General features: G+C 43.0%; 1 protein-coding gene across 1 annotated transcript; it reads right to left on the reverse strand.

The window, feature by feature from the left end:
* Window positions 1–3,440: 3,440 nt before the first annotated feature.
* Window positions 3,441–27,932, reverse strand: LOC141157275 (leucine-rich repeat transmembrane protein FLRT3-like). Its single transcript, XM_073644314.1, has 4 exons — window positions 27,803–27,932; window positions 23,106–23,545; window positions 18,246–18,847; window positions 3,441–4,345 (listed from the first exon to the last, which is right to left on the reverse strand). The coding sequence occupies exons 2-4, from the start codon at window positions 23,533–23,535 to the stop codon at window positions 3,527–3,529; spliced, it is 1,851 nt and encodes a 616-aa protein (XP_073500415.1). The 5' UTR covers window positions 23,536–23,545; window positions 27,803–27,932; the 3' UTR covers window positions 3,441–3,526.

Raw genomic sequence — 27,932 nt, forward strand, 5'->3', positions numbered from 1 at the left:
CCTAGTCAATATGTTTGTGACATTTTCCTGCATAGCAGAGTTATAACTTCCAGCAATATACATGCTCCTTCTCTACTGATGTTTTACTTATAGTGGCCTATTTATATTTACCTGTTAAGGGGGCATGTGTGTGTATATATGTCTCTCTGCATATAAGTGAACATATCTATATGTATCTAATCTGGATTTATTCTATGCATGTGACACGCCCCCGCTCCCGTTTGGCCACGCCCCCATCTGCCTCCTGAAGGTGTGCATGCAGGGTGGGAGAGCCCAGCATATCTCTGGGCACACTCATCCCTGCAGGCATCTGCGCGCGACCTGTCGGCAGGGCACTTTGACGTGCAGAGCATCCACACTGATATGATTATATCAGTGCTGCTGCTCAGACCCCTGCAGGCAGTGTCTGCTCCAGGACAAAGGATCTCATTCATCCTTTTTGTCCTAGCAGTGTGGTGACTATCTACTGACATGGTAATTAACCATGTCAGCATATAGCCACAGACAATAAGATGGACAGATGTCCACCTCTTTTGATATGCCCAGACTTTCATGTCCTGGGCATATTATATCAGGGGCATATGCATGGGGACATTATTATAAGGGGGACGTTCATATAAAGGAAACATGGGGCGACGTGAGGGCATTATATGTAAGTATAACCTGGGACACTTCCTTTTACACGAGGTCAGAAACAAAGGATGGAATCGCTATTCTGTTGCCTTCTTTATGCACGGCGGAAAATGAGAACGCTGTAGCGACCACCAATCAGGGATGAGGGGCGCATAAAAGTCCAATTTATGCACGCCTACGTGTCTCTGCTCTGAATCGCTAACGAGGTCGTTGATAAGGTGTCAAATACAGCGATGCACACTGTCCAGCGGGAGCGCAACGACCCAGGAATGGTCCAGGAAGCTTTGTAACGATCAGCGATCTCACAGCAGGGGCCTGATCGTTGCTACCTGTCACACATAACGAGATCACTACTGAGATCGCTATTGCGTCACAAAACCCGTGACGTATCAACGATCTCGCTAGCGATCTCGTTATGTGTGACCGGGCCTTAAGGCTATGTTCCCATGATGAGCTTTTGGTGAGTTTTTAACGCTGCAGAATTTCTGCACCTATTATTTAAATTGGGTTACTTGCGTTTTTTCATTGTTTTGTGTGTGCTTTTGACGCTGCGTTTTTGTCTTTTTTTGTTTGTCATGCTTTAAATAAATCTGCTTTGTTTTTGATACTTCCTGGTATAAGGCTTTGACAAAATTTTGGTATACTTAGGTGCGGATTACATATATTTTTTTATGCATTTTCGCCACGTAAACGCCCTTAAAAAAAAGCTCATGTGCGTTTTTTTACTTGTGGATTTTCCGCATCTAATGTAAGTCTATGGGGAAAATCCGCACAGAAAACTCAGCGTACCTGCAAGAAAAAGTGACATGCTGCAGATTTGAAACATGCCCCGCAGGTCAGTTTACGCAGCGTAAAAAAAAAAGCACAGTGGGCATGAGATTTTTATAAATGCCATCCACTTTGCTGGAACTGTAAAACGCTGCGTTTTTGCCCCAGCAAAAATACGCAGCATCAAAAATGCAACAAAAGCTAATCGTGGGAATATAGCCTAAAGGTCTGCCAACTTAGTCTCAGGATACCCTGGACATGCTGGCCTTCTTCAGTTGGATTGTCAACCATCCAAATCTTTCCTTTGAGTTTGAGCACATGCTTTGATACAACCCAGACGAGCATCCTCCCTTTGCTGGGGATGGCATATGCAGTGCCTCCTATCCCTTCAGCTAAAAGTCGCCTGGGATCTTAATCTTGTCTTGGACACATTACATCTCTTAAAAAATATTCAGCATGGTGGCAATCGTCTCCATATGGTGCATTTCCAAATTTGACTTCCTCTCTGGTCGATCAGATGAGGTTGTCCTTCACATTATTTTAAAAAAGCGGTCTTTATGTTAAAATCAAAGGAGATTGTTCTCTTGTTACTTTTGTCCCTTCCGAGGGAGCGCTCTTTCAGCAATCTAGATATCTCTAAATCTATGTCTCCTGTCCTCTACTCTTTCTTTCAGTCCTAGATGCGGTCAGGTAGCATGAAAGACTGTCATAGCTTGCTGGATTCGGTCGACTTTTAGGAGTGCATTCAACATAGTTTTTTTTTTTTTTTCTTCTTTCCCCCTTCATTTTTTATGTATTTTTTTAAAGGTTTTTCTGCTTATTTACTTGCTTGCAAATAAACTGGTTACACCAGTGTCTGCAGGATGAGTATAGCCCTTTCCTTATAAATGCAAGGAAAAAAATCCCAAGAACAATAATAAAATCAACAGAGTAAACAATGTTGCATTGTCTTTCCATATCAAATGACAAATGTTTGCTACATAAATTAGCTTGGATTAAAAGTAATATCATTCAAAAAAGGCTCAGAAAATAAAAGGAAATACAGCTGTGACCACATTGGAAGGAGGGTTTGGCTGTGACTACTGAAATAAAGCTGAACCCTGTTTTGAGTAATTTAAAAGGGTTAGATTACTGCTTGAGGAATTAGTATAGGTACATGGAGAACCCAGGAGGATTCCAGTGACTACAGGAAGGGAAAATGCACCAACTACAGGGAGAGTGTAGTGTATCTGCATCCAAGGGGTAACGTTTCTCCTTGTGGAGAGTGTCAGGCCAAGCCTAGCATGCCAATGTGAGGAGACTTATAAGCCATACATGTTCCTCTGGGAAATTTAATATGACAACTGCCTCTTCAGAGAGGAAGAGGACTAGAATTTTAGTGCCACCTATTGGAAGTGGCAATCCTAAAAGTCCCTATCGACCCTTTAACAAGCCAAGCCACATGACTGTGTATCTAATGTGTGTGGACAGGCTTTCAGTGCATTCGACAAACATATTAAGGACCAGTTCAGATGAGCATATTTTCAGTCTGTATGCAAAATGGACCAATGGAAGTCAATGTGCAAGTGCACATGAGCTATTTTCCAAACTGAAAATGCAGAGAAAAACACAGCTTGCATAATAGTCATCTGTTTTATCTACTCGGACAATGCATAGCTCCTCCACACATCCGCAATATGGACAAGCACATGGGCTGCACCTGGACCAAGTCATAAACCCAGCTTTTAAAACGTGGCCTCTGTTGGGCATTTTTTTTTTTGCTGTATGAAACACATCAGCAGACTACTGTATGTCTTTATTGCGGCATATACTGTGAAAACCCCCATACCTCCGATGGACACTGCTAAATGCAGAAGACCCTCAGTCATGTGTAGGACAGGTCCACTGCATTTTGTTCTTCTGGGATATGCTTGTAAAAATATTTTTTAATGAATATAGAGCCAATTATTTGAAACAGGGGAACAGTTCTATCTTACTGAAGGTCCTTCTGGGTGATTGTCATAGTATTAGTTCCCGGTTGAAAACTTTCTGAAGATCAGTTGATGTAGTTTAATTTTTAATCATTTTCATTAGTAAAAGTACAACAGTTTTAAGATCGCTACATGTTACTCAACATACAGAAAAATCAGAGTGAAACATACTTTGGGACAGAAGGTAAGGATATTGACTCGGCAAGGCTACAGTCAAGTTTTTCATTATCCATTCCCCATAGGCTGGATGAAGTGACATATACATGTCTGTCTTCATCTATATTTTCATACTCTCCGCCCCATTTATATGGATCGGTATCGTCTTCCTTGCCGCCTTCTGTTTCTTCTTCATTGTGATATCGTTGGAACTGAAAGTTACTTGAACGCAGGGCATAGCCGGTGATGATGGCTGCCACTAAAATCACCAATCCAGCCACAGTTGAACCTATGATCACAAATGGAGAGGTGGTGGCTTTGGGTAGAGAATGGCTATGATACGCTGTCTCTGACCGTGCACTGGTTTCCCCGCTTGCACATTGCTTGAGTTTTGGGGTTTCACAAGTCGTAATGTCCTTAATTTGAGGGATAATGCAAACGGAGTAGGTAGTACCAGGCAACAGGTGGAAAAGTTGGGCTTGAGTTTGTTTTCCTGAGATGTGCAGTGTATCCCGGTGGTCAACAGATGAGTACTCTATCTGGAAGTATCTGTAGTCTCTGAAGCTAGACCATGAGACATCAAGAGAATCCTCCCCTGCTGGTTTCACTAAAATGTTAGATATGTCATCTGCAAAACATGGATCTTCCTCTATTATGTTAATCCACGTAGTAAATGTTGGTGTACTTGTGGTTTTGGTAACTTCTTTATTGCTAGTCACCACTGATGGAGACGTATTTATGAATTTTCCTTCAGTTTGGTTTGCTGGTAGAAATGTTGTTGCATCAACAGCAAAAGATTTGCATTTCAGGTTCAATATCTGTGAGAGAAGAGAAATATATAATTACAATGACTTTGTTTCTTATATCAATCACTTATACTTTCTTTTTGTCAATTGCTTGGGCATATTTCGCCATGGAAATACTAGGAGGAATTATTCCAACATTGATCTTAAAGGGACTGTCCACCACTGTAGCAGCTGATTGGCAGCAAAATTAAATTGAAAAGGCTGCAGTTGATCAGCGACTGCTGATTGTTGTATCATGTGACTGCTGTAGCCAATGTCAAAATGTGAAAAAAAAATCGGAAATTTTGTGAAAATTTAGCAATTTTCAAACTTTGAATTTTCATGCCCTTAATTCAGAGAGATATGTCACACAAAATAGTTAATAAATAACATTTCCCACATGTCTACTTTACATCAGCACAATTTTGGAACCAAAATTTTTTTTGTTAGGAAGTTATAAGGGTTAAAAGTTGACCAGCAATTTCAAATTTTTCCAACAAAATTAAAAAAAACAAAAACATTTTTTTAGTCTATGTGCCCACAATGCAGAAATGCTGCATATTTTTTCCGCTTCTCCCTGGCAGGAAAAACGCATGCGGATTGTACATGTGGATTTTACATGCATTTTTCCCGCCAGGTAGAAGCGTTTGTCAAGCGTTTTTGCATGCATTTCTGCATGCGGGTTATCAAGCGCTTTTCCAAGCGATTTTAGCATCACTTGAAAAAGTGCTTGACAACTTGTTCACACTATATAAATCCATGCAACCGGCATGGATTTATAGTAGTGTGACCAAGTTAGTTAAAAAAAGAATAAGAATGGTAAAATAAAAAAGATTATACTTACCTTCCGATGTCCTCCCGGTGTTTTCTCCGCTGTGCCCGGTCTCTTGCACTACTCGCGGTGGTGTGAAGGACCTGCGGTGAAGTCATTGAGTCATGTGACAGGTCACATGACTCAATGACGTCATGGCAGGTCCGTCACAACACCGTGACCCATACAGCAGACCAGACGAAGGGGAGAAAACACCGGGAGGCCATCGGAAGGTAAGTATAATCTTTATTTTTTATTTTAAATTCTTTTTTTTACAGTTTCTATGGTACCCAGGTCTGGATGAGAGTCTCATCTTCTCCAGACCTGGGTACCATCCGCACATTGAACCGTGTGATATCCGCTTGTGCACATGTAGTGATGCGGATGTCATGCGGTCCAATGCAAGTCAATGGCGGCGATTACGCTGCGTGTCCGCAAAATTAATGGACATGCTGCGGATTTTTGAGCGCAGCATAAATGCTGTGGAAAATGCTTCGTTGGCACGCAGCCTTAGGGACCACATCACATTTAAAGTGACTTTGAGGGGCCTTTATGACAGAAAATACCCAAAAGTGACAATTCTAAAAACAGCACCCCTCAAGGTGCTCAAAACCACATTCAAGAAGTTTATTAACTCTTCAGGTGCATCTCAGAAAATTTTGGAATGTGGAAGAAAACTATGAACATTTAACTTTTTATCACAAAAATTTTACTTTAGACCCAAATTTTTTTACTTTCGCAAGGGTAACAGGAAAAAAATGGACCCCAAAATTTGTTTTGCAATTTCTCCTGAGCACGCCGATACCCTATATGTGGGGGAAAACCACTGTTTGGGCGCACGGCAGAGTTCGGAAGGGAAGGAGCACCATTTGACTTCATGAATGTAAAATTTGCTTGAATAATTAGCAGACGCCATGTTGGGTTTGGAGAGCCCCTGATGTGCCTAAACAGTGGAAACCTCCGACAAGTGACACCATTTTGGAAACTAGACCCCTCAGGAAACTTATCTAGATGTGTGGTGAACACCTTGAACCCCCAAGTGCTTCACATAAGTTTATAACATGGAGCCGTGAAAATAAAAAAATCTAATTTTTCCCACAAAATGTTTTTTATCCCCAAATTTTGCATTTTCAAAGGGGTAATAGGAGAAAGTGGACCCCAAAATTTGTTGTGCAATTTCTCCTGAGCACGCAGATACCCCATATGTGGGAGAAAACTATTGTTTGGGTGCATGGCAGGGCTCAGAAAGGAAGGAGTGACATTTTGGAAGGCAGACTTTGATGGAATGGTCTGCGTGTGTCATATCACATTTGGAGAGCCCCTGATGTGCCTAAACAGTGGAAAAAAAACACAAGTTACCCCATTTTGGAAACTAGACCTATCAAGGAATATATTTAGATGAACCCACAGGTGCTTCACAGAATTTTACAACGTGGATCTGTAAAAATAAAAAAATATATATTTTTCCCACAAAAATGTTGTTTTAGCCCCAAATTTTTCCATTTTCACAAGGATAGCAGGAGCAAATGGACCCCAAAATTTGTTGTGCAATTTTTCCTATGTGGGCCGATAAGTGCAAAGCTCAGAAAGGACGAAGCACCATATTGGAGTTCAGATTTTGCTGGACTGGTTTGACGGTGACATGTCACATTGGCAGAGCCCCTGAGGTGCCAGAACAGCAGACCCCGCATAAGAGACCCCATTTTACAAACTACACCTCTCAATGAACTAATCTAGGGGTGCAGTGATCATATTGACACCACAGGTGTGTCACAGAATTTTATACTATTGGGCAGTGAAGAAAAAAATAATTCCAATTTTACCACCATGTTTTCTTTTAGCCCCACATTTTACATTTTCACACTGGGAAATGGGTAAAAATGGCACCAAAATGTGTCCCACAATTTTTGCTGAATGTAGAAATACCTCATATGTGGCTGTACAGTACTGCATAGCCACACGGCAAGACTTGGGACGGACGGAGCGCTATTTGCCTCCTGGAGCACAGATTTTTCTAGAATAGTATGCAGACTCCATATACAGAGCCCCTAAGTGCTAGAATAGCAGAATCCCTCCTCAAGTGACTACATTTTGGAAATTATACCCCTTTGGGAATTTATTTACAGTTGCAGTGACGATTTTGACTCCATCGGTCTTTTCCAGAAACAAGCAGCAATGGATGTTGCTGAGTGAAAATGCAAACTGCCATTTTATTGACCAATAAGTTGTAGTGACTAGTACGTTGTGCCCGACTTGTGCTTCTGGAGACACGCACCTGTAAATTAGGCAGGCTCTCATCGCTACAGAAATGCCAAACTTGGACGCTAACTGCGGTTTAGGCACACTGGAGCACAGAAGGGAGGGGAAAATTTGGATTTGGGAGCGCAGAATTAGCTCAGATTCTTTTGGGGGGCGATGAGCCATTGTGCTTTTCCAGAGCCTTTGTGCTACCAGTAATGTGGAAGCCCCTATATTTCTGATAACAGATGACAGATCTGAGTGGGGACTTGCTTTTTTTTGTGGATTGAGTTGAAGCTTTTATAGTCAACATTTTACATAAAATTTTGGATTACATTTATCCTGCGCTATACACTGGGTTTCCATCTCAATCTCCGAGTGATGTGATTCAGATGAAATCCCAGAGGAATTCACAATAATGAGGCAGCAGAGTTACTCTGGACTCCGTCTGGCCTCTGTTCAGCTTTGTCCTTTTCAGAAGTGCACAAAACTGTGGGACACGGCACTTTTTTGCACTCCTAATAAAAAGATGGACGGCGAGAGATCATAGGCCATGGCGTCCACAGTGCCTCCATCTGCCTCATTATAGGGAATCTTCCGCCGGGGATTCCGTTTGAATCATGTATTTCATAGATTTAGACTGAAACCCCAGTGTAAGCGCAGAACACAGAATAAATGTGAGCCGAGCCTTACTGCGATCTTTGGGAGGCAAAATGAACAAATCAACAACAGGTGAAGAATTGGTTTTATTTATTTTTTACACCGTTCCTCCTCGTGCGGTATAATTGATTAGGCGACTTTATTCTTCGGGTGGTGCGATTACAGCGATACCAGATTTATTGCTGTTTTTCATGTTTGGCTGCTGTCATACGCTAAAAGACCCTTTTTATTGCAAAAACTAGTTTTTGCATCGCCATATTTTGATAGCTACAATAGATCATGCACTGCACATGATCTAACTAACTTACTAGTGCCTGGTGACCCTGATGTTGTCATGATGAACTAGGGTCACCATGGCAACGATCGGGACCCCGCGATAATATCGCCGGGTCTCCGATCCAAGAGCAGAGGGGCTTCTGTCGTTCTGCTCACTCGCTAAATGCTGCAATTGCAGTGATCGCAGCATTTAGAGGGCAAAAGTGCCAGCTGTCAGAATCAGCTGACACCCAGAGGCGATCGTGTGCACGCAAAATCGCCAAGATGTATTCATATGTCCCTGGTCAATAAGTACCAGGTCACAGGGATGTATGGATATGTCTCATGTCAGAAAGGGGGTCAAGGAGTATCCATCATTTTAATTTTTATTTCATAAATCAATAGTACACATGAAACTAAGCAATTTTGTAACATATCTTATCAGAGAAAACTGCTTCTTTCTCCATGACGACTGATCATTTTCAAAATTCTCAATTGATGGGTAAAATCTGTATTCAGAGAAGACATTTTTACATTAATTAGATAGAATATCAATAGTAACTGCCATCTCCTATGTAGAGGGGAAGGGGAGGAGCTCCAACTTTAGGTCCTCCCCCATCTTCATAGAATCTTATCAGTAGCAAAGTCATCTCCTATCTCAGTAATGTAATAATCTGTCCACACTGAATACAGATTTTACCGGGGAATTGAGAATTTTGAAGTAGCCTTCACTTCCCTTGAGAAAGGTGCCTGTTGGCACCGCAACGTGCGTTGGGACAGGACAAGATCTTTGGCGTGGAAGCTAGGTACACACTATATTACATTTATTATGCATTAATTTAATTTGATTTTCCTATATTGAGATTCTGTTATTGAATTGGAGGAGAAGAATTGTATGGGCAGCATGGTTTTTACATGTGACCATATATAACTCTGAGAATTACAGGGCTGGTCAAATTACCCTGCACAACTTTAGTTCTGTATGTATACTGATATGCAATTGACAAGAAAGACCATGATCTCTGAGATTTCTATGGGCATTATATAATTGTCCTCTTTTCTACTACTATGTTACATTAATGTATTACCTGTGAGTCTTCCAATTAGCCTTTCTGCGGCGAGCCTTACTGATACCTCTGTATTACTGTGTGGGAACTTTTCCCTTTTTGAGCCCATGCCACTGGGCAGGGCTTTATCATGTCTTTTAAAATGTTTTGTTTGTTAATCAATAAAATCATGTTTTGTCTAAATTTGTGTTCTTGACCTCCTATGACTCGTAGTAGTTCTGTGTAGGTGTTAAGCTGATAATGTAGATAAAAGCTTTCACAGCAGGAGAATGACAGCAGATAAAAAAAAAACCAGTCAATTGCAAACTTGCTTATTATTTTGCTGTCTAACTATACCAATATCATAAGAATAACTCTTTAAACAGTAAAACATTGGATAAAACTACCGCAGAAGACTTTGATAATTATGGAAAGTAAACTTAAAGCAGCACTCCAGTAATTTTTTTTTGGCCTGTACAGTGCAACACAGACTATATTTAGGAAAGGCTCTTGTTTATACCTGTTTTACTTGACGTGTTATTTCTTAGATGTCCACCATCTTGATCCCTTCTTCCCCTCTGATATAGTTCCCCCACTTCAGACTACAGGTGCTTCTCACACAATTAGAATATCATCAACAAGTTAATTTATTTCAGTTCTTCAATTCGAAAAGTGCAACTCATATATTATATAGAGTCATCACAAACAGAGAGATCTATTTCAAGTGTTTATTTCTGTTAATGTAGATGATTATGGCTTACAGCCAATGAAAACACAAAAGTCATTATCTCAGTAAATTAGAAAAATTAACAAAAACACCTGCAAAGGCTTACTAAGCGTTTAAAAAGGTCCCTTAGTCTGTTTCAGTAGGCTCCACAACCATGGGGAAGACTGCTGACTTGACAGACGTCCAGAAGGCAGCTCCACAAGGAGGTTAATCCACAAAAGATCATTGCTAAAGAAGCTGGCTGTTCGCTGAGTGCTGTATCCAAGCATATTAATGGAAAGTTGAGAGGAAGGAAAAAGGTGCACAAGCAACCGGGATAACCGCAGCCTTGAAAGGATTGTTAAGAAAAGGCCATTCAAAAATTTGGAAGAGATTCACAAGGAGTGGCTGCTGCTGGAGTCATTGCTTCAAGAACCACCACACACAGACGTATCCAGGACATGAGCAACAAGTATCGCATTCCTTGTGTCACACCACTCATGACCAATGAACAACGCCAGAAGCATCTTACCTGGGCTAAGGAGAAAAGACCTGAACTGTTGCTCAGTGGTCCAAGGTGTTGTTTTCAGATGAAAGTAAATTTTGCATTTCATTTGGAAATCAAGGTCCCAGAGTCTGGAGGAAGAGTGGAGAGGCCACAATCCAAGCTGCTTGAGGTCTAGTGTGAAGTTTCCACAATCAGTGATGGTTTGGGGGCCATGTCATCTGCTGGTGTAGGTCCATTGTATTTTATCAAGACCAAAGTCAGCACAGCCGTCTACCAGGACATTTTAGAGCACTTCATGCTTCCCTCTGCAGACAAGCTTTTTGGAGATGGAAATTTCATTCTCCAGCAGGACTTGGCACCTGTCCACACTGCCAAAAGTACCAATACCTGGTTTACACACAACAGTATCCCTGTGCTTGATTGGCTAGAAAACTCACCTGACCTTAACCCCATAGGGAATCTATGGGGTATTGTCAAGAGGAAGATGAGAGACACCAGATCCAACAATGCAGACGAGCTGAAGGCTGCTATCAAAGCAACCTGGGCTTCCATAACACCTCAGTAGTGCCACAGGCTGATCGCCTCTATGCCACGCCGCATTGATGCAGTAATTGATGCAAAAGGAGCCCCGACCAAGTATTGATCGCATTTACTGAACATACATTTCAGTAGGCCAACATTTCGGATTTTAAAAACTTTTTTAAGGCTGTTGTTATAAAGTATTCTAATTTACTGAGATAATGACTTTTGTGTTTTCATTGGCTGTAAACCTGTCACGGGTGTGTTGCCACGAAGATCGTCACGAGTACACAGTCTGACTTCTCGCAGCTGACTTGTTGGTGCTTTGTGTTTCTCGGCAGTGAGGGAGTTAATTCTCTCTCTCTGGGCTAGATGAGGTCCAGCCTCGCCCAGCTGCAATCAATACTTCTGTAGTGAGACTCCTTCATATACCTGCTGGTCTGTTTGGGAGGTGTCGGTGAAAGCATTTCATTCAGACTGACAGAGCGGATCGTGGTGTTTGGAGTTGCTGAGATAAGTGTATTTGGAAGTGTTTTTTTCCCTTTCCTCGCTTTATCATTTATCTCCTTTCCCGTTGGTTTTCCCTCTGTTGTAGTTGAGAAGTTGTTTGTATGCAAGGTGGTTTTGGTTTTTCCCTTGTACTGTCTCGTTCGTCTAAATACTGTGTTTGGGCATATTATTTCTTGTTCCCTTTGGTTGTGATCGGGGTCCTTCTCAGGACTAGATTACTGAGGTGCAGGGATCTTCAGGAGGTAGGGGTTACGCTGGCGGCCTGGACCTCTGTACCTTTAACAGTACCTCCAGGTTGAGGGATTAGTCAGGGCCCCAGCTTAGGGTCAGCTTAGGCCCCCTACCTCCAGTATACAGAGACAGCATGACATTTTCACCGACCCACTTAGTTTTTCTCCAGCTACTATGGATCCAGTAGCCGGTCTAGCTCGGCAATTGCAGAGTTTGTCCATGGAGCTGGCGGACGTTAGGTCCAAGGTTTGGCATCCTCAGGAGCAAGCCGGACCAGAACCTAAAGTAGCTCTCCCTGATAGGTTCACTGGGGGGCGGGACAAGTTTTTTGTTTTCCGGGAGGCATGTAAATTGTACTTTCGGCTGCGGCCTCGGTCATCGGGGAGTGAAGAACAAAGGGTGGGAATTGTCATCTCGCTCCTACAAGGGGACCCACAATCTTGGGCGTTCTCTCTTCCCCCGGGTTCCCCGGCTCTCCAGTCAGTGGATAGGTTTTTCGCTGCCCTGGGACTCATATATGATGACCCAGATCGGATCTCCCTTGCTGAGTCTAAGTTACGTAGGATCCAGCAGGGAGATCGTCCGGCGGAGGAATTCTGTTCGGAGTTCCGTAGGTGGGCCACGGACACCCAGTGGAATGACCCGGCTCTTAGGAGCCAGTTTTGTCATGGTTTATCCGACAAATTACAGGATGTGTTGGCACAGTATGACTCTCCCGTGTCTCTGGAAGCCGCTATGGCCCTCGCTATTCGCGTGGACAGACGGCTTCGGGAGAGGTGCGGGATAACTCTACCCCCTGTGATGACTCCACCTCCTACAAGGTCCCCTCATATGGTGGTTCCCCTGGTCAGTCCTGAGGAGCCTATGCAATTAGGAGGGACATCATTTCGGGGGAGGGGACCGGTGGTGCGCCATAAGGCAGGAAGGTGTTTCTTCTGCGGGAGAAGGGGACATTTTATTGGGGGGTGTCCATCCCGTCCCTTGCAGAGTGAAGAGTCGTCGGAAAACTGTTGATCCCAGGTTGTGTGGTGGACGGCAATCTGGGAGTAGGTATTTCGTCCCTAGGTTCGTCTCAGTTTCTCGTACCGGCGGAGGTGGTGGTGGGTACGAGAACTGAGAGGATATCTGTTCTTCTGGATAGTGGGGCCGGGGCTAATCTGGTTGATGCTCGGTTTGCCCGGGTTCAAGGTATGCGGTTGAGTGAGTTGGCTAAACCCATCCCCATATTCTCGATCGATGCCAGGCCTCTCGGGCAGGGAAGTTTTTTGCAAGTTGTGCATGACGTAAAACTTCAAGTGGGGGCAATACATAAAGAACTGTTGTCTTGCTACGTGTTGGAGGGTCTTCCCACTCCTATTGTGTTGGGCCTTCCTTGGTTAGCTAAGCATAACCCGGTTATTAATTGGCAAACCAGGGAGATAAGCCAATGGAGTAAATTCTGTAATAAAAACTGCATGAACACAGTCATTGGTGCGGTTACTCCTTGGGTCTTACCTCCATTTCTGGCGGACTTTGAGGATGTATTCTCGGAGAAAGGGTGTCAGGAACTACCTCCTCATCGCGTGTATGACTGTTCTGTAAAACTGCTCCCTGAGGCCAAGTTACCTAAAGCTAGGTTGTATAACCTTTCTGGTCCTGAGAGGCAGGCCATGAAGGATTATATCTCAGAAAGTCTGGCTAAGGGGCATATTAGACCTTCATCTTCACCGGTGGCTGCGGGGTTCTTCTTTGTTAAGAAGAAAGATGGAGGCCTACGCCCTTGCCTGGATTTCCGTGAACTTAATCGGATTACGGTCCGAGATCCGTATCCGCTCCCACTTATTCCCGATCTCTTTAATCAGATCGTGGGCGCCAAATGGTTTTCTAAGTTGGATCTCAGGGGGGCGTACAATCTGATTAGGATGAAGGAGGGGGATGAGTGGAAGACGGCGTTTAACACTCCGGAGGGGCATTATGAGAACCTTGTCATGCCATTCGGTCTGACTAATGCCCCGGCGGTGTTCCAACACTTTGTTAATGACATTTTTCGCCACTTGGTGGGACAGTTTGTTGTCATATATCTGGATGATATCCTAATTTACTCGCCGGATCTGGTGTCTCATCAGGAGCACGTTAGGCAGGTGTTACAGATCTTGCGGGATAATAAACTGTATGCCAAGTGGGAAAAGTGTGTGTTCGCCGTACAGGAACTCCAGTTTTTAGGCTTCCTGGTTTCAGCGTCCGGTTTTCGTATGGACCCTGGGAAAGTGCGGGCAGTTCTTGAGTGGGATCGGCCAGGAATCTTAAGGCACTACAACGTTTCCTGGGGTTTGCTAATTATTACCGGAAGTTCATTCGTAATTTCTCGTCCATGGTTAAGCCTCTCACTGACATGACTAAAAAGGGGACGGATTTTTCTAGGTGGTCTGACAAGGCTTGTCAAGCATTCTCCTCTTTGAAAAAATGTTTTGCCTCGGCGCCCATACTCATTCAACCTGATGCGTCTCAGCCATTCATTGTAGAGGTAGACGCTTCCGAGGTAGGGGTGGGAGCAGTATTGTCACAGGGTTCGTCCCCTGGTAAGTGGCATCCGTGCGCCTTTTTCTCTAAAAAATTGTCGTCCGCTGAGAGGAATTACGATGTCGGCAATAGGGAACTCTTGGCCATTAAGTTAGCTTTTGAGGAGTGGCGCCATTTTCTGGAGGGGGCTGTTCATCCGGTCACCGTCATCACCGATCACAAGAACCTGCTATATCTGGAGTCCGCGAAACGTCTGAATCCCAGACAAGCTAGGTGGTCATTGTTTTTTACCAGGTTTAATTTTGTCGTTACATATCGTCCTGGGTCAAAAAATGTAAAGGCGGATGCCTTATCTCGTAGTTTCCCGGGGGCCGGGAATACGGACGACCCGATTCCTATCCTTCAGGAGGGGGTGGTGGTTTCGGCAGTATGCTCTGAGCTGGAGGAGGAGGTATTGGAGGCTCAGGGGGACGCCCCTGTTGGACCTCCAGGGAGATTGTTTGTTCCAGATCAGTTGCGACAAAAGGTGATCGAGGCACACCATAACTCAGTTTTTGCAGGACACCCGGGGAGTAAAGCTACTGTGGATCTCCTCTCGCGTCGGTTTTGGTGGCCTAATTTACATAAGGAGGTGGTAACTTTTGTCGCGTCCTGTGGGGTTTGTGCGCGCTCTAAGACCTCACATACCCGTCCGTCTGGGGCCCTCTTACCTTTGAAGATCCCGGAGCGTCCTTGGACTCATCTGTCTATGGACTTTATTACGGACCTCCCTCCGTCTTCGGGTAAAACGGTCATACTCGTTGTAGTGGACAGGTTCAGCAAGATGGCACATTTTATCGCTCTTCCGGCTCTCCCTAATGCTAAAACTCTTGCGCAGGTGTTCATTGGGGAGATTGTGAGGCTTCACGGGGTACCCTCCGAGGTGGTGTCTGATCGGGGGTCTCAGTTTGTGTCTAAGTTCTGGAAGGCGTTTTGTGCTCGGCGGGGGATGCAGTTGTCATTCTCATCGGCTTTTCATCCTCAGACCAATGGTCAGACGGAACGTATGAACCAGAGCTTGGAGACATATCTCCGGTGTTTTGTGTCAGAGAACCAGGAGGACTGGGCTTCTTTCTTACCTCTGGCAGAGTTTGCTCTTAATAATAGGCGGAGCGAGTCCACTGGTAAGTCCCCGTTTTTTGGGGCATATGGTTTTCACCCCCAGTTTTGTACTTTCAGTGGGGGGGGCTCTTCGGGGGTTCCTGAGGAGGAACGATTTTCCTCATCACTCGCTTCAGTATGGAGAGGGGTGCTGAAGAATCTGAATACTATGGGGAACCGATACAAACGTATGGCTGATAGGAGGAGAGTGTCTGGTCCGGACCTAAGTGTGAACGATCGGGTATGGTTGTCTACCAGGAATATAAAACTTAAGGTTCCCTCCTGGAAACTGGGTCCCAGGTTCATCGGGCCGTACAGAATCAGTTCTATTATTAATCCGGTGGCATTCCGTCTTGACCTCCCCCCTACGTTTAAAATTCACAACGTGTTTCACAGATCATTGCTTAAGAGGTATGTGGCGCCGGTGGTACCGTCACTTTTACCTCCCCCTCCAGTGGTTGTCAATGGTAACTTGGAGTTCCAGGTATCGAGAGTCATTGATTCACGCTTTAATCGCCGGTCCCTTCAGTACCTGGTTCATTGGAAGGGGTATGGTCCTGAGGAGAGGATGTGGGTTCCTGCGTCGGATATTAACGCAGACCGATTAGTTCGGGCCTTCCACACTACTCACCCGGATAAACCTGGCCCTGAGGGTCCGGAGGCCCCTCGTAGAAGGGGGGGTACTGTCACGGGTGTGTTGCCACGAAGATCGTCACGAGTACACAGTCTGACTTCTCGCAGCTGACTTGTTGGTGCTTTGTGTTTCTCGGCAGTGAGGGAGTTAATTCTCTCTCTCTGGGCTAGATGAGGTCCAGCCTCGCCCAGCTGCAATCAATACTTCTGTAGTGAGACTCCTTCATATACCTGCTGGTCTGTTTGGGAGGTGTCGGTGAAAGCATTTCATTCAGACTGACAGAGCGGATCGTGGTGTTTGGAGTTGCTGAGATAAGTGTATTTGGAAGTGTTTTTTCCCTTTCCTCGCTTTATCATTTATCTCCTTTCCCGTTGGTTTTCCCTCTGTTGTAGTTGAGAAGTTGTTTGTATGCAAGGTGGTTTTGGTTTTTCCCTTGTACTGTCTCGTTCGTCTAAATACTGTGTTTGGGCATATTATTTCTTGTTCCCTTTGGTTGTGATCGGGGTCCTTCTCAGGACTAGATTACTGAGGTGCAGGGATCTTCAGGAGGTAGGGGTTACGCTGGCGGCCTGGACCTCTGTACCTTTAACAGTACCTCCAGGTTGAGGGATTAGTCAGGGCCCCAGCTTAGGGTCAGCTTAGGCCCCCTACCTCCAGTATACAGAGACAGCGTGACAAAACCATAATCATCAACATTAACAGAAATAAACCCTTGAAATAGATCACTCTGCTTGCAATGACTATATATAATGAGTTTCACTTTTTGTATTGAAGAACTGAAATAAATTATCTTTTTGATGATATTATAATTTTGTGAGAAGCACCTGTACATCTCCTGTAATGCCTGTGGCTCTACACAAGGGATGTAATCTCATCATACTGAACTTGTCAGGCTCTGAATTTTATCCAAAGACAGCCATGATGGATCAGTGACAGGGGCGAAATGTTGAAACCCATAGCAAACTTTGGAATGACCCTCTACCAGATCTAGGCCTCACAGTAATGTTAATACTCAGGAGGGTAAAGGATTTTTCAGGGTGTAAAAAATTAGCATATCAATAGGAAATGTGAATTATTAAATTGCTTGTGGCTACAACGCTGATTCTCAGGTGGTGTCTGCCATTCATTGTTTAGCATGGGGTACATCCACATAAGCACAGCAGCCTAGACAGGCCGAGACTACTGGAGCTGTGGGGGGATTTAACAGATGAGTAATATTAATTTCATTTAAAGAATAACTAAACCTATGTCGGACGGGTGGACGCTTTGAGCAATCGGTGGAGGTACCAGGCCCTCAATTATCACCAGTTTGCTTGCAATTATAAGGGCAATGTAATATGGAAAGGTGATAAATGGATTTAACAGGTGACTAATGGTAATTTAAAGGGAGTGTGCCAGCAGAAAATTACCAAACTAAGCACAACACCTTGTAGGGACGTAGCGCTAATAAAAATTGTACTTTTAGTGTTTGTTTTCAATCGATTTTGCACTCCTCTTCCTTTGTTCACAGCTATGGCTTTACAGGAGCCAGAGAAGGACTGAGACAGATAAAAAAAACGATTTCTTATGGCTCTCATTATGTTTTGTAACTGCCTGATCCATGCACGGTGGCTCAGTGGTAGCACTGTTGATTTGCAGCGCTGGGGTCCAGGTTTCACATCCCACCAAGGAGAACATCTGCAAGGAGTTTCTATATTTTCCATGTGTTTTCTCTGGTTTCTTCCCGCACTTCAAAGACATACTGATAGGGAATTTAAATTGTAAGCCCCAATGGGGACAGTGCAGATAATGTCTGTAAAGTGCTGTGGAATATGATGATTCTATATAAGCAAGCATGATAAATAATATAATCCTGGATGACATAGACAATTTATCCCCTTGCCTGTAGATATATGCACAGTACATGAAAAATGTATTAATACAGTATCTATTTTTTTAGACCCTGACTTGTGATCCATATAAACCTGTTGCTCGTAAAAGTCTATTTCTATTTTAGCACCATAAAGTATGTTAGAATTCTCCTGTAGAATCCATTCAGCTTTATCCTAGTTTTGAAAGTCTATAGATTAAACTGATGGCAGATCTTTTTAAATGGACCCATTGGTCTTGTTGAGGCTACCTATGAAATGGTCCGTCAATGCCCTGAAGACCCTACATAGATTATTATTACACTTACATTGATTGTAGTCAAGCTTCTCCCCTCCAAACCTTTGGGACTCTTGCACAGAACCTCTTGCTCGGGATCATTTTTGTTACCCATTAGTAATCGAACGTAGAGTTCAGCAATGGAGCAGTCACATTTCCAAGGGTTTCCAGTAAGGTAGATGGTTGTGGAGCTCTTAAGTTTAGACACAGAGAGAGATGTCAAGCTGTTGTTCCGTACGTCAAGCACATCAAGCCTGCGCAGTCTACTAAAGACTAATCTTGATACACTTTTGAGTCCCATGTTGTCAATATACAGTTCGCTCACAGATTTAGAGTTTCTATTGAAGGAGGTAGATGACAGTCTTCGGATTCTGTTTCCACTCAGGCGCAGCACCTTAAGAATGATTATAGATTTAAAGGCAGGGACACTGGTGAGGAGGTTGTATTGCAGATCCAGTTTTCGAAGATAAACTGAGGCTTTAAAAGCTTCGTTAGATATGTTAGAGATCATATTAAACCCTAAATCAAGCCAACGTAATTGGGTCAGACCTTTTAAGGACCCATCAGATATTTCTGTGAGTAAATTGTCCGTCAAGTAGAGCGCAAGAAGATTTTTCAGTGGTGAAAATATATCTGGAAGAAAGAAATGCATATGGCGTCATTATCATGGATTCATATCAACCATTTAGTAGAGACACTGTATGGCCAAAAATATGTGAATAACCGTCTGACACTTTTATAAGCTTCTTAGACATCCTATTTCCAAACCATGGCCCAATTCATCAAGGCTGGCATTTTGTACGCTTGAGTAATATGTGCCAAATTCTTTAGGTGTGCAGCTCTTAATCTGGCATATCTTTCAGCTGCTGTGTGCCGCCACAAGAAATGTACACCCATCAGGAACTGGAGTCCATATTTTGCAAGTTACACCACTAAAGTGGTGTAAATTATGATGAATTTGATGGGCGTGCTTGGGTACAACTCCAAGGAGGCTCCTCCAACTTTTCGAATAGTTGACCAGGCCTGGCATAAAAACACCAAGGTTGACAAAATTTTTGCCCATCTACAGGTTGCGCGAAAAATTTTCAACATTTCAAAAAGTTTTACATAAAAATTTTGGCAACAGCTGCTTGTTTAGTCGGGCCTCATGAACATTAATATGTGGCCATTCCGTCAAACTCTTCGCTGGAAAAGAGAGACTTCATCTAAACCCTGAAAACATCTCTAAACCATAAAAAAGCCACTGCCATTCCGAATCACTAATACTAAATAAATACCAAAAAAAAACCATGTGTCCGATTATATAAAAATAAGTGTTTGTTATTAGTGTTGAGACAGTATGTTTAATTAACTCTTTCGGCGAGCATGCTCGGGTGCTCGCCGAGTATTTTGGCGTGCTCTGCATTTTTTTTTACTGTCGCCGCGGTTGCAAATGTCACGGCTGTTAGACAGCCGTGACACATGCAGAGATTGCCTGTTTGACACTTGCAGCCTTGGCGACAGTAAAAAAAATCTCAAGCACGCCAAAATATTCGGCGAGCACCCGAGCATGCTCACCGAAAGAGTTAATGAAACATACTCGCTCAACACTATTTGTTATGGACAGGGGAGCAAATAATAAAATGTATTTTACTGGTCCTTTGTGGTGAAAAAAAAAAAATATAAGGAAAATCTGAAAAACAAACACATACTGTATTTCCTTAATTTTTCCACTTTCATTTCCTGCCTATCAACGATAGGGTCAACAGATTTTGACCCTATCGCTGATAGCCAGGAGCAAGAATAGAAGATATTTAGGGTCACCAGATAGACACACATACAACAGGTCAATTGTTTCTAAGATTTTGTGGTAGTAATTGTTTCACGTTTGAGGTGTTGATTTTGTTCTGTGGTCAATATATGACTTTTTAGTTTTTTTTCATAATAAAGGTTATTTTAGTATTATTAGGTCCTTATATGAGTTCTGACTACTTGAGACCTTTACAAACATTAAATTCTGACAAATTCTCCCCTTTTAGCAAATGTATTTTACTTCAGTGTTACAGCCACCCAGCTCAGCACTTCTGTATAATGTTTTTCCATGCTCCTGCTCCACAGATAACCTGTGATGTACTGTGAATAGGAGCCATTATGGCAGGTAGTCTCCACCAACTAGCTCAGAGACAACTGAAAATAAAACATAGACCCTGCAGAGGAGAAAACTGGTGAAAATGCAGGATACAAGTGATATAATGATCAAAAATAGTGTTACTTCTCATGTACACATACAACTTCTTATTCTAAAAAGTTACCTGAAACAGCAACTACATGTAGGTGGAAAATATGATTAACTGTGTATTTATCCAAATAAAGATTGCCTGGCACTTGTCTTCATCATATTCTTAAAACTATTTTACATTACTTCTTAACTTATAATAATAATAGTAATAATCTACAACTATAAAAACTTGAAAATCTGATGGACAAAATATCTAGAAGTATCTTTTGTCCATCAAGATGTTCTTTATTTTATTGTTGTGAGTTATCTTTAACATTGATTATTAAAGGGAATCTGTCGCAAGGTTTTTGCTATGTAATCTGAGAGCTGCATTATTTAGGGAGGGGCAGAGACCCTGATTCCAGGGATGTGTCACTTACTAGGCTGTGAGTTGCTGTTTCAATAAAATGAGAGTTTTATCAGATCAGCAGGAGAGTATCAATACAGGTCCCAGCGCTGGCTCCAGCTTTTTGTGGGCCCTGGGCGAAAGAGTCTCAGTGGGCCCCTTTAACACATACCACGATTCATGATGCACAGATACCGCAGAGAAATATATATATATAGTACAATGCAAAGATTTCACTTCTTACATTACATGAGCGATATCTATTGTAAATTCTACAATAGCTCAGAAACCGGCGAATACTCGCAGTGCACAGTGCAGACCCGAGAGTATAGTCCTCCATACAGTATTATGGGCCCCATATATTGCTCCATACAGAATACTGGACCCCATATATTGCTCCATACAGAATACTGGCCTCCATACAGGATACTGGCCCCCATATAACGCTACATACAAAATATTGGCCCCCATATAATGCCCCATGCAGGCTGTGCCCCCCACATAATGCCTCATGCAAGATGTCACCTCCCCTCCACATATAATGCCCCATGCAGGATGTCACCCATGCCCCCCCACCATATAATGCCCCATGCAGGATGTCACCTAACCCCATATAATGCCCCATGCAGGATGTTACCTCCCCCCCATATAATGCCCCATGCAGGATGTCACCCCCCCATATAACGCCCCATGCAGGATGTCACCTCCCCCCCCCCCATATAATGCCCCATGCAGGATGTCACCTCTCCCCCCCCCATATAATGCCCCATGCAGGATGTCGCCTCACCAGCTCCCCATATAATGCCCCATGCAGGATGTCACCTCCCCCCATATAATGCCCCATGCAGGATGTCACCTCTCCCCCCATATAATGTCCCATGCAGGATGTCACCTCCCCCCTATATATTTCCCCATGCAGGATGTCACCTCCCCCCCATATAATTCCCCATGCCGGATGTCACCTCTCCCCCATATAATTCCCCATGCAGGATGTCACCTCCCCCCCATATAATGCCCCATGCAGGATGTCATTCCCCCTCTCCCTTATGATGCCCCATGCCTCCATACATAAAAAAAAGTTAAATACTCACCTCACTTCTCACCGGTTGCTGCTGCTCCAGGCTCCTCACCCGCGGCGGCGTCTTCCCGCTCGCCGCTGTGACGGCTCTGGAGAGAGCGCAGTGGAAAGACATCATCGAGCCCTCTGACATGATACGTCACAGTGCAGCAGCCGCGGAGGATGCAGGACTTGCTGCGGAGGCACAGGAAGAGGTGAGTATTGTGCTGGGGCCCTGAGCAAGGGGGGGCGGGCACTGGCACCGCTTTCCTCCACTCACAGGTCCCATAGCGCGCCGGGGTGCCCAACGGCAAGTGGACCCCTGCCACACCTTCTCAGGGCCCCGGCACTTGGCTGGGTGCTGACGCCAGGCCTAACAGGTCCCCCTGCTCTATGTAACCCCACCTCTACCACTGATTGACAGGTTTCTGCCTATGCACAGTGTACAGAGAAAGCTGCCAATTAGGGGTGTGGGCGGGGTTATACAGAGCTCAGAATTCTGAACACTGATAAATCTGCAGCAGAGAAAACTGTGATTGTATCAAAATGACAGCAAGTGACAGATTCTGTAATCAGGGTCTTTATTTGGATATATGCAGTAGGTGTACCCCTTACTGACTTAGGATTTGCTTATTTTACAGCCAGATCATAAGCAGCATTTGTAGTGCATCTTGACTGCAACGTGAGATGATCTGAAAAACGTTCCACACTCCTGTGAAAAATTAAAGCATCAATATTTCCAAATTCATTTTGAAATGGAAACAATGGTCGGATTTAAACTAAATTTTGCATTGCTGTAGGTCAGACCCTGAATTTCATGATACGGAAATTGTTTTGTTGTTTTCTATTCAGTTCTAGGGGCTGCAGCCCTCTAAACTCCCCAATTTGGAAAGTGGCTAGAACAATTCCAAAGAAGTTGATTTTCCCTGAAACTGTTGAATAGATTGGTTTGAAAATCTTGTCAGTGATGGTCGATTGCCTATTATTAGTGATCCTGTGACAAAAATGATTTGTGACAAAAACAAAGAAATGCTTGTAAAAATATATTAAATTCAAGGCCTTTTTTTTTTTTTTTTTTTTTTTTTACAAGCATGAAAAAGGCAAGAAGGTCCACAAACTTCTGACAGGTCCATAATCAGCACAAGTCCCTCAGAACTGTGTGCTGCTCTCTGCCTACAAAGATAGGTAAGGATAGGATTGCATATTTGCTAAATGGATATTTGTACAGTACCTGGCTGCAGATGGCTGATTTTATTCTTCTGTAGATACAAATAAAACAAATTGCTCAGATCTTCAAAGGTGCCATTCTCCAATTCCTGTATTTCATTGGTGTCTAAATACAGGTGTTCTAGGCCAGTTACTTTTTGGAATGCACCTGGCTTGATGGTTTTGATATTACAGTTTCTGAAATAGAGGAATCTCATCTCTGGCAGATCCTGGTGAAAACTCTGCCGAAGAAACGTTAAGTTGTTGTGATCCATATGAAGCTCTATGGTGCTGTTGGCTATTTCAGGTGGTACAGCTGTGAGATTGCCGGAAGTGCATTTGACGTGGTGCTCAGCAGTAAGACAGGTACACTTTTCAGGGCAGGGAGCAAATTGTTCCGCTGACACCCAGGTATTTGCTAACAATCCAAGAAGCATCAGAACTGACCAATCCATAATGAATTACCTGTACAGACAAGACAGAAATCGATCAAATAAGACAATTGATTACTTAACTTTTTTTTTGTATACTTTTCAACTTTCTAGTTCACTGGAAGTAATATTTTATAGTTGCAATCAAAATTATTCAATAATCACACTGCAAGTTATTTTTATTAGCAAAGTTTACCAATATTCTGCTGCTTGCAATAAAACAAGAACAATTCAAATAGCTCAACACAACCGACAGGTGGTTTCTCCAAATTCAACACAATATACCACTTCTAATGATTACTGCCGTCTCAAAATTATTCAACCCATTTTTAGTAGTTAGTAGAGCCCTTTTGGCTATTCCGACCTGTTGTAAACATGATGTATAGCCAGACACCAACTTCTGACAGTGTTCCTAAGGAATCTTAGCCTATTCCTCATGGACAATGGCCTCCAGGTTCACTAATATTCTTAGGTATGTTGCAACCGTCTTCTTCAAATCCCACCAAAGATTTTCTGAATAGTGAATGTCAGGCAATTGTGACGATCACACCAGAATCTTCAGGACGTCTTCTGAAACCACTCCTTGGTGGACTTTAAGATATGCTTGAGATCATTGTCCCGTTGCAAGGTCCAATAACGCCTAACTTTCAGCTTCCTCGTAGAAGGCATGACATTTTCTCCTAGGATTTCCTGATGCTTGATTGAATCCATTTTGCCATTTAAACATTGATGGTTTCCAGTGCCAGAGGAAGAAAAGCTGCCCCAGAAAATCATTGAGCCACCACCATGCTTCACTGTAGGCATCACCAAGCAACTACCATGCTTCACTGTAATCATCACTGAGCTACCATCATACTTCACTGCAGGCAAGCTGATCTGTTTATTCCTCCAACTCCAGACATTCCACTGATCCTTAGGCCACAAAAGTTATTTTGCTTCATTGCTCTTCAGAACAGAATCCCAAAACTTATGTGGCTTATTTATTTGGTTTTGAGCATATGGGAGGCAACTTTTCTTGTGCTTTTGGGACAGTAGAGGTGATGGCTTGGAGCCTGGACATGGAGACCTTCAGCGTTTGGTATGTACCTTACTGTGGGAACTGAAACCTCAGTGCCTGCTGTCATCAGATCGTGTTGCAGGTTTTTTGCAGGCACTCGGGAGTTCTTGACCACCTGCCTCCTTAGGAAACCGGTGGCAGTCGGTGATAGGTTCATCTTTCTGCCTTGTACAGGGAGTGTATCCTGTGTTCTTGTAACTTTGAACTTGTGAATGATGCTTCCATCTGTATGTCTAGGAACATTCAATGCCTTTGTATCTTTTATCTTTTCCTTGTTTGTGCCAGGCAGTAATCTCTTCTCTTAACTTATTGGACTATTTTCTTAACTTAGTCATATTTGTGACATGCAGACAAACATGTCAGTCAACAAACCCCAAGCCAGTCCAGGTATTTGATGTCTTTTATCTCAAGCACACCTGATGCAGTTAATGAATATTTGAGACAACACCCGATTTTGCAAAATGTGCAGTGTTATGAGGGATTCTATACAATGGGCTTAAATAATTTTGAGTAGTGATTTAAAGTATAATTTTGTGTTGAATTTGTGGAAAAAAACACTTGTTATATATTATACTCCAGCTTATTTCTTTGGTTTTGCTGTAGTTTCATGTACTTTGTACAAACAGGGGTGTGGCCCCGGTTTCTGAGCTAGGCATTTATCTACATAGCTTCCCACAGACATGTGGCTGAACAGTCGGGGCCCTTGTCCTCTGCCCTTGTTCACATTGAGGTCCGCTGACACAAGGAAAGTGTCACGGGTGTGTCAGATGTGACAGACAGTCGCCCTGCAGTTGGCTGCAGAAGATCTCTTATGTTTGGCATTACAGAAACCTACTTAGCTGTTTTATTCTAGGACCCAGCGGCTACCTCCTTCCTGCTAATTGACACCCTGGCCTGGGTTTTTAAATAGTTTTACTTTGCAGCAGGAAAGGGCTAGTGATACTCACATGTTTCCTTGTGTATGCTTGGAGCTCTCAGACTGCTAACTTCCTCTGTGGTGCTAGGAGGACAGTTGGAGTTATCTCTCTGAAGTCGGCTAAAGCTAAGTTACTTTCCCCTGTGTCTGTCTCCCTTGTTGTCTTTAGTTGTTAGTGGGGATCGACTAGTGCTCATCCTCCCCTTCCCTATCCAGGGCCAAGCGCTAGGGAAATACAGTGTCTAGATTACTGTGCTGTGATTGATGAGGAACCAATATAGGGACTGTCAGGGGAGTCAGGGTGATATCAGATCAGCCTAGGAGATCTCCACTCCCCCTTTTCCCTAGAGTCTGGGCTCCCTTCCCCCCTTCCCTTTGTGTTGCACTTAGTTTTTCCTACACATGGGTGGCTTTTATGCTTTTTTGATCAACATAATGTTAACTAAGTACCCTATGTTATGTACATGTACTATCAATATTTACTTATTATAGGATATATGCTAAATTTGTTTTCTTTTGGGTGGGTTTCACTTGTTATATTAATTGTGTTGAGCTATTTAAATTGGTCTTGTTTCACTGGTGTATTGCAGACAGCAGAAAAATTGTAAACCTCATTTGCAATGGGAAGGGAATAATGCTTATTGCAACTGTAAGTCCCAACCTATTTCAAAACGGGAACTCCCCCAAACTGCAAAAAATGCCTTCTTCATATCTATCTCTATAAGCTCCTACTCCTGTCATTATCCATACAAATAATAATAATAATATTCCAACGTATTTATGACTTTCAGTTTTATTTCCTTGCTATTTCAGTCCACCAAGAGAAATCATGAAAAAGGACAGAAAACAGGACTGTAATCTGACTGGGGGATTAATAGCCTGGTAGTTGCTAACTCCCTGTCTGCTCTGCCTGCCACCGATCCCTGCTGGCACAGAGTAGTCACAGACAGCTCATGATGGCGATTCTGCGGCTTCCACTGAGGTCACATCCACAGAGCAGCGGCTTCTCTTTCACTCTGATCTGTTGACGGGACGTGACTGTCAATGTCATGCTGATTCTGCAGAATGTCAACAGAGCAGCCCTGAAGAGGAAGAGCTGCTCTGTTAACATGAAGCAGCAGAATCGCCGTTAGGAGTGGTATGTGATCGCTCTGAGTCAGCGTCGGGTAGTTAAGAACTACCTGCCGGTTAGTTCTTAGGCCCATAGTAAAAACATAATATACTCCTGGATAACCCCTTTAAACTTGTGTATGACCCTTCTTTCCATTCAGCCATCATTAGCAATGATGAACAGCAGGGTCACCTTCGTTCAATGCTCCCTAATAAATTCACAATTTTTACAACCTTAATATTGGGGAACACTCATTTATTTATTGATACGTTTTCTTCAGCATTTCCTCGCAGCACTTTTTAGAATCAAAAAAATATCTACACTATGATTACTATATTGCTATCTTCTAAAAAAAAACCTCCAGAAGCATTTACACACATATGTATACATATAAAGTTTTTTTTTTTTTTTTTTAATAATCTGATTATCAGCAATTCTTCCAGTACAGAACTACAGTATATACATGGATCAACTTCTATTGTCATCCTGTAAAAGTATAGCAATTTTTTTTTCATACAGGGGTAAATTTACCTCTATATCAGCATAATACAAACACGAAGAGGTATGAAAGTCTGTGGAATGCAATTAGCCATATATGAAAGCTTCGTAATATTTGGTGCTAGCACGAAGCCATAATGCATGTGTACGTGAGCCCTAATGGTGAAGAATACTATAAGCACACAGAGGAACGGAAACCTCCTGTTTTCAGCAGCCTGTATTCTGTGAATGGCTTCTTTCAGGCAGCATGCACTCTGCATTTGAAGATGATAGTACAGATCATGTCAGCACATTGTGACTCCTTGTAAAGCCTGTGTATGTATTCCCCTGATCGCCCTGGCAGTCTGCAGAATTATTAGGATTATTATTAGAGTTGCTTAAAGGACTGATACTAATAATAACAATATATTAATTAATTGCTCACCATGCATTTCTCTAATATATTAACGTGGCTCCAGTTTAACTGGGACTGTCTGTGATCCTGGGTCAATACACAAACATTCAAGAAGTCTTGAATATTACTTTGACACAATTTCCATCCATGTATTGTATTCTTCATGCAATCACGACCATCACAGTATAACATTGACTCTACCAGATCCTGACATTAAATTTGTGTTATTTAATATTTAACCCCCTACGATGCCAAATCCTAATACGCCTTCACATGCATGAACATACAATATTATCATATTTTGAGGCTTCTTACCAGTACTGCGCAGAATATTTCCCGGTGAGCTCCGCAGCTTGTCAGATATGGATTCTCTACTCTCTCATGTAAAAACAGGACGAATGAACAACTTTGTTTTACTAACGCATTTACAGGAGGAAGTGAGAAG

The sequence above is a fragment of the Phyllobates terribilis genome, unplaced genomic scaffold (assembly GCF_046119375.1).
Source record: "Phyllobates terribilis strain yellow unplaced genomic scaffold, ASM4611937v1 Scaffold_8__6_contigs__length_399053987, whole genome shotgun sequence".
Lineage (NCBI taxonomy): Eukaryota > Metazoa > Chordata > Amphibia > Anura > Dendrobatidae > Phyllobates > Phyllobates terribilis.

Coding starts and splice junctions, on each gene's coding strand:
- LOC141157275 (XM_073644314.1), bottom strand. CDS start 23,535: ATGGATTGGTCAGTTCTGATGCTTCTTGGATTGTTAGCAAATACCTGG. Junction 18,848..23,105: donor AATCAGCCATCTGCAGCCAG/GTACTGTACAAA, acceptor TCTTTCTTCCAG/ATATATTTTCACCACTGAAA. Junction 4,346..18,245: donor GAAGCTTGACTACAATCAAT/GTAAGTGTAATA, acceptor CTTCTCTCACAG/ATATTGAACCTGAAATGCAA.